General features: G+C 36.6%; 2 protein-coding genes across 2 annotated transcripts in view; one reads left to right on the top strand and one right to left on the bottom strand.

Moving 5' to 3' along the window:
• Positions 1–7,386, top strand: part of LOC112516720 (3-hydroxyacyl-[acyl-carrier-protein] dehydratase FabZ-like) — a 14,380-nt gene extending 6,994 nt beyond the window's left edge. Inside the window, exon 4 of the mRNA XM_025123924.1 lies at positions 6,890–7,386. Within this exon, the coding sequence (XP_024979692.1) occupies positions 6,890–7,144 (255 nt within the window). The 3' untranslated portion in view covers positions 7,145–7,386. The remainder of the gene's footprint in view (positions 1–6,889) is intronic.
• A 443-nt stretch (positions 7,387–7,829) lies between these two features.
• On the bottom strand, positions 7,830–8,967 carry LOC112516830 (chlorophyll a-b binding protein CP24 10A, chloroplastic-like). Its single transcript, XM_025124062.1, has 2 exons — positions 8,679–8,967; positions 7,830–8,493 (listed from the first exon to the last, which is right to left on the bottom strand). Exons 1-2 carry the CDS (start codon positions 8,903–8,905, stop codon positions 7,944–7,946), a joined length of 777 nt encoding a protein of 258 aa, XP_024979830.1. The 5' UTR covers positions 8,906–8,967; the 3' UTR covers positions 7,830–7,943.
• Positions 8,968–11,358: the final 2,391 nt, after the last annotated feature.

Here is an 11,358-nt window from a genome sequence, read left to right as displayed (position 1 = left end):
TCCTTGAAATGCCACCCTTATATCAAATGGACACCTCTCCTTGAAATGCCACCCTTATATCAAATGGACATCTCTCCTTGAAATGCCACCCTTATCACTTCATTAAAACATTTATAAAATAATTCCGAATAGACCGCAGTCATTGGAATTGATATCAGTCCAAAACCATATGTGCCAAAACTTCATTTTATGATAAAATAACAATTTCTTTTTTAAAATCACAAGACATCATCTCAAATCCGGTCAACAAATCCGGTCAACAATCCGGTCAACAATCCGGACAATAAACCTCTCAAGCTTTGTCCGGTTTAAACTAATCTGGACAATAAACCTCTCAAGCTAATCCGGACAATAAACCTCTCAAGCTAATCCGGACAATAAACCTCTCAAGCTAATCTGGACAATAAACCTCTCAAGCTAATCCGGACAATAAACCTCTCAAGCTAATCCGGTCACTCTTTGTCCGGATAAACACTTAGACAAAAATAAACAAGGTTTCTTTCCAAAGATGACAATACGAAGCATGTAAACAAAAACCAGTAAAATCTTTATACAAAAAGGTTTAGAAACCACTCACCTTATAAAGTTTTTGAACCAAAACGCTAGAAATCGATTCCTTTTTGAAACTTGATACTTGAAATCAACTTGAAATCACTTCCTTAAAGCAAACCGGACAACACTCTTTTAAACCTCTCAATTCCTTTCAAAATAGCAGGGAAACATCAAAATGAAGAGGTGAAGCCTCTTTTATACTTTCCCAAAATGGAAAGTCGGCTAACTCACATAGCCACGTGTATGTATACATACCACATATACACTTATGCACATACATGCATACCTTTTCATGCATACACATAAACACATATCATATGCACAAAATTTTCATATCAACATGTATCAAATTATCATGCTACCATGCAATCAATTAATCAAATAATCACGTATTAAATACCTTGGGTAATAACCAGGATCCGGTTATTACAGTTTCCCAGCCACCAATCGGGATATCCGATTCGTTTGAAGCATCTATCCCGGTTGTGCCCATCTTTCCTACAGAAGTTGCAATGGTCAGTGACATCACTGCGTTTGTTTTCTTTTGAGAAAGGTTTCTCACGGCACTGCCCCGCGCTCGTTTCTCGTCGGCCTGGCATGAAGGTCTTGGACGCAGCGGATTCGGTAGGTGCCCTTTTGTCGGTGGAAATATTTCTTTGGCGTTCATCTTCAGCAACGAGATGATAAGCATTTCCGAGACTTGGGGTCGGGCTCATTGCAAGAATCTGTGTTCTAATCACAGAAAAATTATCATCGAGTCCCATAAGGAACTCATACAGTCTTTCCTTCTCCCTGAAATCAATCATCCTTTTCCCTATGTCACATGTGCAACCGGTGCATGTACATCGAGGGATAGACGAGACAGATTGCATCTCATCCCATAAATTGCGTAGCTTAGTATATTAAGCGGAAGCCGACATACCTTCTTGTTAGGTTGCTGTGAGGGTCCGCTTCAATTCGTATGCTCTAGGTGCACTCTCTTTTCCAAATCTTTCGAGTCAATCGGTCCAGATTTTAGCGGCTGTACTGGCGTATTTGACACTATTCCTGATATCCTTTTCCATGGCAGTTGTGAGCCATCCTTTCACCATTGCGTCACAACGCATCCATGGCATATATTCATCAGTTGTCTTCTCGGGTTTATTGTTCGATCCATCAATGAAACATTTTATTTTTGGCGAAGAGAAAATTCATCATTTCTTGCGACCAGTCGGCAGAGTCTCGTTGACGTGCATTTGTTTTGGGTAGTCGGAAGCATGAATGTAGAACGGAGAGTTCGTATCCATGGTGCTTTGTTGTTTTGAGGAGGAGGGGCCTTCTTTATCACCGGCCATGGGTAGAACAGAAGGCCGACTAGGGTTGGTGTTTTAGGTTAAACCGCTCTGATACCATCATAAAATTGATGGTCTCAAAGTTTTTGTATATTTCGTGTGTTGAAAAGAGGTGCCGAGGCAATACCTAAATATAGGAGGAAAGGAAAACAAAAGGAAGCTAGCCTAATTTAGAGGCAAGAAATACGGTGGTCAAACAATATGAATGGGAAGCAAATCAAGATATATATGGTCAATATAGAATTCCAATAGAGTTAGTGCTAGGATAGTTCCAAGGAAGAAATGGAAAAGATATCATGGTTTTTAGTATGATCTAGCTCTCATTTATTTGTTCTTACCATTTTCCTCTATCCTCTATTCTTAGTTTTGTTTTTCCCATCTTTATTTATCCTTACATCAAATACATAAGACTTGCACCATATAAGTGAGAGTGTGAGACCCAATAAATGAAAACGATAATGACTAGCTTATTTGTAATAGTTCCAATAGTAACTATGGAAATTTATACGGAACTTGTTTGTGATAACCGTGTATTAGGTTATAAAGCTAGGGGTTGTTTTTTTATTATTAGTGGTAAGTTAAGAGGGTTGATTTGGTTATATGCTTATAATGTTCTTAAAATCACCCACCGCCTTAATTGTTTATATGGGTTTATTAGAGATATTGTGTTATCTCCTGAAAAGTTGGTGAAAAAGCAAGTAACAAGGAAAGGTCTTCTGTGTGTGATTTTGAAACCAAAGCAAAAATAGAACTTGGATTCTGTGATTTCTTAACTGGAATTGTTGCAATCTCATCTTCATGTCATTTACGTGAATTACATAACGTGAGTTTAATTTTACCAACTTTCCTTATTTGGAAACTGGTTATAGAACCGTATGGTTCTTTATATGAGAAGATGTTTATAAAACTGTTTTGGGATGCTATAATTAGCATAATTGTGGGTTTTTGTTATGTTTATATTATGTGTTGAAATAAAGGTGACATATCAATGAGAGGTGTGTTTTGGTTATAAGGGTGGCATATCAAGGAGAGGTGTACACTGGGACAAGGGTGACATATCAAGGAGAGGTGTATACTGGGATAAGGGTGGCAAAATCATGAGTTATAAAATCTGGGTTTTGATCAAACATTCATAATTATCGCATCCTTATGATGCGAAACTTAGAGTTGTCGCTTCTGTGTGAAGCGATGAAGTGTAGTTATCGCACCAGGGTGATGCGAGGAGTGAGTTTATCGCATCTTTGTAATGCGACAAAATAAACTTATTGCACCTGTGTGATGCGACAAGTTGGGTTTATCACATCAGTGTGATGCGATGAGTTGATGTTCTCGTGTTGGAATTAATGATATAATTAGATTTGTATTTTAGTATATTATTAAGAAAAATAAAGTGTGTCCAAGTGACACATCATTTATTATGGTAGTTATAAGCAGTTAAGGCTGAACCATCACAACCCTTGGTGGTGTCGGTTCATGCTTTATAAATAGATGTGTATATGTACTTTGTAAATTATCATCTTATGCAATATATATATAGATAGTTACTGAATTCTTATATACACACCCATATGCGCACTCCTTGTAATTCTGAAATGGTTTCGTGTGATCAAAATTCTCATGTGAAGGCTGCCAATAACAAAAACTATGATCGGGTTTCTGTGGATGAAAATCGAACATGGTATCAGAGCCCAAGGGCTGACCGATCGCTGAGAAAAAGTGAAGGAATCGATCAATTAACAAGAAACGATCGAATTGCAAGGTTTGATCGAAGAAACCGGTGAATTAATCGAAAAGGAAGAATTACCAAACGGAGTATACATAGGAGGAAATTTCAAAATTTAAAGAGAAGTATAGAACTCGCAAGTTTACTTCGCGATTGGAATCTTGGTGGAGAAATCGGCGAGAAGAGAAACAGGAAATCGTTATGTTACCGTTGCTTTAGAAGAGGCCATTTTGCATGGGAATGCCCTATGAAACAATCCAGTCTTCATGCCTCACAATCTGTGCATAAAGAATCCAGTCTTCATGCCTCACAATCTGTGCATAAAGAAGACCCTTATAATTCGAACATGGGCATCACATTCATCAATCCCTTACAACCATTCAGTCAAAAGTATGTTGATCGAATGATCATAAATGGAGATTATCTCCTTGAAGGATCAGACAAGGGTACATGGGACTCAATTTGGTATGTGAACACAAGGATCTCCAAACACATGACACCAAACCATGACTTGTTCACAAATTTCAAGAGTGGTTTCACTGTTAACAAAGACGATCATCATGATCAAATCGCAATCCATGGTGTTGGGGAAATCAAAGTGAAATCGGATGGAACGGTGCTTTCTATACCTTATGTATCGTATGCACCTGGGGTCAATATAAATGTGTTAAGTCTAAAGCAACTAATCTTGCAAGGTTTTGAATTCGAGATCAAGGACTTTGGATGTGTAATCACTCACATGTGTGTGAGTCGACGAAATCAAGAAGATGATCATAATGAGTCTACTTCAAGGATCAATACAACCAAGGTTCAAACGAAATAGAAGATGGATTGGAAATTGAAGGAAAGACGGTACCACTGATTGTTGAAACTTTTGATGATTTTCTCTCGTTTATGGTGTTAGTGAATTGTGATAGAATATGTTACAAAAACAAAGATCATTTCGTGAAGAAATTGGAGAAGGCAATAGGTTGGTTTCAAAAGATGAAGACTGGAGAGGATCTTGCACTACCACCAAAGATTGCAGGACTAGACGTTCACTTATTCGATTTCTACAAACCGGTGATGAAATCAGGAGGTCGTGAGGAAATTACTAACGAAAACGAATGGAGTGAAATGGCTATGAGTTTTGGGTATCCGGAGTGCTACGGGCAAACATTTAAGGAATTATTTGATCAATATTTATTGATTCCACAAGAGCACTACGAGTTTGGATTAAAGAGATTTGGGAGAATTCTGAGCATTTACGAACAAGACGTTGGCGATGAAACCAACAGGTTCTTTTCGGGCAATATTGGCTCAGAAGGTGATGATCAGAATGTTGCAGATACTCGGAGGCTGGATCAAATTCAAGCTGATAGTGAAGATGAAGACCCTAGCATTGTGGAGTACTACTCAAATGAAGATGTTGGTAATAGCAGCAAGGAAAGTGATGACTTTGTCATCATCTTGTAAAGATCGAAGCAGATTTGGAAGAATAAATGACATGATGTTTAAGGGGAAACTAAATATCATTTGTCATTTTGTAAATAATTAGACATATTATTTATTTTAAATTGTATTATGTGTAAATTAAATGATGTGTCATGTGACACATCATCGTCGATGGTGTTATGTAACTTTTAAGAAGATGTTCGAAGATTATTTGCTACACCCACAATCCTACTACGGGTTCATGCTTGAAGAGAAGCCAAACAAGTATACCGAAGGACTCGGTACTTTTGTAGATCAAGCAGACGGACTTGCTGATCATTTTGAAGGAACTGTAGCAGGGATCAATGCAGTAGCAGAATCTACCGAGCATATCTCAAGCACCAAGAATTTGCTGATTATATCATTAAGGGGGAGATTGTTGGAATTAATGATATAATTAGATTTGTATTTTAGTATATTATTAAGAAAAATAAAGTGTGTCCAAGTGACACATCATTTATTATGGTAGTTATAGGCTGAACCATCACAACCCTTGATGGTGTCGGTTCATGCTTTATAAATAGATGTGTATATGTACTTTGTAAATTATCATCTTCTACAATATATATAGATAAATACTAAATTCTTATATACACACCCATATGTGCACTCCTTGCAATTCTGAAATGGTTTCGTTTGATCAAAATTCTCATGTGAAGGCTGCCAATGACAGAAACTATGATCGGGTTTCTGTGGATGAAAATCGAACATCTCGCACATGTGTGTTGCGAGGAGATGGGGTTGTCTCATAATGTGATGCGAGGAAATTATATAATCTTCTATATGATGCGACAAGTTTTACTCATAATATGTTTATCAATTTATTGGGTATTTTGATGCGATAAATGAGGTTTATTATATTAAAATGATATATATTTGTTATTATTACAAATATGAGTTCATAAATGTGATTTGGTGATTATTCAACCTGTAATTGTATAAAAAGGATTTCTCACTAGACCTCAAGGTCTAACACTTATTTTGTATTTAAAAAATGTGCATTACAGGTTGGGCACAACCAGAGGATAAGGGAAAGGGGAAATTGTGAAGTAATAATATTATGCTTGCATGGGATTTTGGGCTAGCATAATTTTCTTTTGTATATGAATACTTGTTATGTATTTAAGTGTTGTATAGTGAAATTGTGGAAAAATTTGGTAGCTACTTTATAATGTAGCTTTTGTAATTAGTGAGACCAGTTGTGTAAATTATATTTCATGATATATGAAAATATATGTTTATATGCAAATATGATCTTGGGGTGTTACATTGTTACAATCCGTAAACTATTGGAGAAGAAAAACTAAAAAGGAAATTTTACTGGACCTCTCTTACATTTGGTTTTGGTATGTTTTCTTTAACTATGGAGCACTAAACATTATGCAAAACGGGTATGACGCCACCCTGTGGAGCGCCCCCAGGGTCCCACTACCATCATGGAGGAGGTCAATGGCGTGTCCCGGGGACGCCACACCAAACATACTGATGGATTTCTAATCGTCTTAATTGCATCTCTTTTGAAGTGTATAGTATTTATACACAAAAATCACACACTCCTCACCACCTTTGGTGAGGCTTGAACCCTTGCCCTCCATGGAGATTGGGCTCCACCATCAACCTGAGTACTTCTCTGGGCCAAGAACCCTTTAGTTTATTTATTTGCATTTTTTGTGCCTATAATGAACTGACCTTGCTTTGATCAATGACTTCTAGGTTACTTGTTGAAGCTCATGTGCTTTGTCAGATGAGAGATTTGAAAGTTTAAGTTGCCTCCGGTTTTAAAAGACTAAGCATATTTGTTTGAGTTCAGGCAATGGCTCAAGTTGGTGGTTTGGTAATGCTGCAGCCAGAAATGGGAGGCTCACGTGACAGTTTCTTTTTCGCTGGAATTGACAAGGTGAGGTTCAGGAAACCAGTGGTCGCCGGAGACACTTTGGTAATGAGAATGACACTCATCAAACTTCAAAAACGCTTTGGAATCGCAAAAATGGAGGGAAAGGCGTATGTTGGAGGTGAGATCGCTTGCGAAGGTGAGTTCTTGATGGCTATGGGTAGTAGTGAGTGACATAGTGGATCTCATTCATGTTCTGCTAGTTTAACTCTTGCATCTTTTCTGTTTAGATTAATTGTATTACTCCAAACCGAACCATTTTTGTTGACTTTTAGGGGTGGTTTGTTTTCTCTTCCATTAAGCTCTGTATGGATAAAGTAATCTGCAAGGATTTAGTTAAGTTGTTTGTTTGTGTGCTTGTACACCACTGAATTGTTGTTTGTACTACATGTTTTACCATATTACATTGTATGCTTGTACACCATTGAATCATGCACACATAATTGTTTTCCTGATTACGTGTTATATTACCTATCTTATTGCTTGTTTTTTCACATGCCCAGCATCGTGCACAAGTCGGGTGTCTTCATGAAAATAGCCTCTCGATCCTAGTGGTTGAGGTAAGGACTGTCTACATCGAATGGATTTACTGGGTTCGTTTGGTTTGGTTGTTTGTTTTTGGGCTGAATAAACGATCTTCATGACGTAAATGACCATTTTACCCCTCTGTCGACTGTCGAGGTGTTTGACCCTTGGGCCAAGAAGACAATACTGTTTCCATGAACACTGAATCTTCATGATAAACAATATCGTATCTATCAGATCTCCATCAAAACTGATTCTAAACAACATATAATCAATGAAGTTGGATTCAGATTCATTTTTGTTCTGGTTTATGTTCTTTAGTTGCCCATGAAAATAGGAAAAACTGAATTGATCGATTCAACTTGGTGCTTTTGTGGGATTTCTCTAAATAAATTTACATGGTTACATGATCACATAGAAGCTTCATAACACAACCCCTTTTTTTCCCTTATAAGCCAAGAGCTCCTAGTGGTGTTTTCCCTTGCCCTGCCTCAAAGTAGAAAATTAGCATAGCAACCATAGCGAGTCTTGCATGCTTAATCTCAGCCAACTTCAATCTGTCAAGCTTATCGGTGTCGGGAATGTAAACTCCATTCTGGATTGTGCCCGCAAGGCTCAATGGATCGAAGAATTTGCCACCTGGGTATCCTTGTTCACCGGTGTAATTGGTGAAATTCTCAGCAGTTTTGGACCATGGGGTGGCCCACTCAACCGATTGTGATTCAGGGTTGAAGAAATCGACCCATCTCTTGCTCTCAACCCAACCCATGAGGAGGAGTTGGGTGCCCAAAAGACTTCCGAAGGAGAATGGGGCAATGGCACCCGGGTCTGCTCCGGCTTCAAACCATGGAATGCCACTCCATGCCTGGCCCACGAAGATGCCAAGGACTGCAGCCATAGCCCACCTGCCATGGATGAGCTCTGCTTCTCTGTACCATTTGAGGAATGCTGGGTCCTTGCCTAGGCCTAGTGGGTCGAACCCGAAGTCACCTGGGAGCCTGTTTGAAACCAGTTAGAAGTAGAAATTCAGTGACATAGTACACCAAAACAACGGTCCACATTTCTATTTTAGTTTTTCCAAACATAAGTGTCTGCTTTCCAATTATACCCTTAATTATGAAATGAAGAGGGTTTCTATTATGTTTACAGCTTTTGGTGAGAAAGACACGGGAAGAAGACTTACGATCCATCAAGCCACTCGGGGTCAACCAAACTGCCGCCCCCTTTAACGGCGGGGATCCAAGATTTCTTGGGAGCAACAGCAGCAGCAATAACCAGCCGCCTAGGTGCCGACACAGCACCACCGATGGCGGCACCAATTGGGGCAGGTAAGGTATGGCTCCTCTTGCCACCAGTCAAGAAAGGTGATCCCAGCCCATTTAACACTGCAGCAGATGTAGCAGCTGCCATTGTTGCTCTGTAACCAAGGTGTGTTTTTGTGGGGTTTGAATATGGAAGAAGAGGAGCATGGAAGGTTTGTTATATGGGTGAGGATGATCAAAAGGAAGATGTGAATGGAGCCAGGTAGGATAAGTGAAATCTGAACAGGCAAGTGTTGGATAGGATTCTGGCCAATGAGATGGTGGCATCCATCCCCCAAACCATGTGCCTGGCTCCATCCACCCACCTACACTCTGATTCAGGTGGTGCCCACTTTAGTCCTTGTGGTCTTGAATTGCCACAGCCACTAGTTTTATTGCAAGAAAATTTCTCAACAAAATCACCCATTGGTAACTTATCTTGGTATGGTCCTTTACTCAACTATTTACCTTTTCTTGTAGTAATTATTTGGTGTCACCGACTTAAACCCGGAGGCGTAAACCCGATCAGAGATGTTGCTATTTACCACGCCTCTTATCGGTCCATGATGTTGACCGAGAATCCGAGATGTTGACCTAATAAGCTAAGGAAGAGACTCTTATCCGATCAATGAATATTGTTGAACCAGACTGCACAAACTTTGTGTTGGGAAATGTCCTCTTAGTTTTTTCATGTCTAACGTTTTTAGTATTGTTTTTACTTATCTGTCTTTTTTATTGTACACCAATCTTAGTTTTTCTTCTTGCACTACTTGTGGTTGTCGGTATTACATTTTTAACATTTTATCAAAATGCATATCTAAGTATTAATATTAACTTATTAAAAATATTTTTAATTAAATAAATAAAAATATAAATACTCATTAATAATATTTATTAGTAATGAAATAGTATATATAATAATATTAAAAATCAAGTTTTATATAAATGGTTCCCACATAGATTTACGTGGCATTGCAAGTCCCATTTCTAATCTTCAAAGAAGGATATTGAAACAATCATTGGGTTGGTTTTCAAATGAGAATAAGAATTAAGGTGAGAAGTATAAGAAGTGATCTCCAACTTTTAGTGGTACATTAAAATTAGATGCATTGAGATGCACCAGATCAATTCCGGTATCAAACGCGATTCATGGGTAGGTTTAAGATTAAAGATGATCAATGATTCGTATCTTTTTTTACGCTTTTCACCTTAGCTCTTATTCTTATACAATTGTTCGCCTGTAACCATAATATGATATATATGGTGTGGCAAATTTGAAAGATTAATTAAATGAGTCTTGAAAGCCCTGGCTAGATGCTCTTTCAATAAATTTGATGGCGATTGAATTCATCCATGAAAATAATATTATCCGGGAACAAAATGGACAAATTGACTTTTTTTATCGTTCTGAAAATGATTTCAGTCATAATTTTGTATTTCAAAAAACGGTTATAAGCAATTAATCTCAGGTTTTTTTTCCAAAAGAAAATCAATAATTGCTAGCAACTAGTTTAAACGACTTAATAGGATTGGTCAACTTAATTAGTTCGATTTTTCGGTTTTTTATTTTTATTTTGATAATATACATATTAACTATGTTAAGCATTAAGTATTTTTAAGAATGTTAAATATTAAATATTTTTTATTTGTTAAATACTAAGTTTTGTATAACAAAACTTGGAGTGAATTGTGGATTTGGTCCCTGTATTTTGATAATTTTTTTTTACTATTGTTTATTGTGGATTTGGTTCTTGTATTATTCAATTTGTTTCAGCCATGGTCTCTTTAACTAACGCCTTCATTTTATTCTTTTGTCTTTTTTCTATAAAAAGTAAAAACAATATTTTTATATACACAAGTGTGTATATATATATATATATATATGTAGGGTTGGGTTCACGTGAGACCAACATGTTTTTGTAAGACTCCTGAGATCATTTTTTTACACTTGAAACTTCACAGGAGAACGTTGTGAAGGTAAAAAAAATCCGAACATTCACATCAAAAACACTGTGAAGGTTACCTTCACAACGATTTGCTGTGAAGCTTCAAGTGTAAAAATGTGGTCTTATATATATATATATATATATATATATATATATATATATATATTATTGTTTTAGTATTTTTGTCAGCATGAAAACCTGGTTGAAGTTTTATATAGAGATTTGTTCAATTTTAAGTTGCAAAAATGAGAGCATGAATCTTTCATTTGATTAAAATATAAATAGTTGATTTTGAGTTTTTTGAATGAAAAACAATATGAAAACTAGAAACCTTAATTTTAGAATGATAAAATTGGAGTTCATTTTTGTAATAGTTTTCAATAATTTTGGTGTTAAAATATCTATAATAAGTTATTTATTTTAATGATAGAAAAATGACAATAAAATTAAATCGTCTTTAACATAATTCATTTTTAAATTTAATCAAATCAAATTATAAAACCATATCTTATTTTATTCGCTTTAAATAAAATAAGATATAGTTTTGTGATTTGATTTATTTAAATTAAAATTTTAATTACATTAAAATCATATCTTTTTTCACCATTATAATAAA

This window comes from Cynara cardunculus (assembly GCF_001531365.2).
Source record: "Cynara cardunculus var. scolymus isolate 2C chromosome LG 8, CcrdV1, whole genome shotgun sequence".
In the NCBI taxonomy this organism is placed as follows: Eukaryota; Viridiplantae; Streptophyta; class Magnoliopsida; order Asterales; family Asteraceae; genus Cynara; species Cynara cardunculus.
The sequence above is the reverse complement of the archived record's forward strand: the minus strand, read 5'-3'. Positions and strand labels throughout refer to the sequence as shown.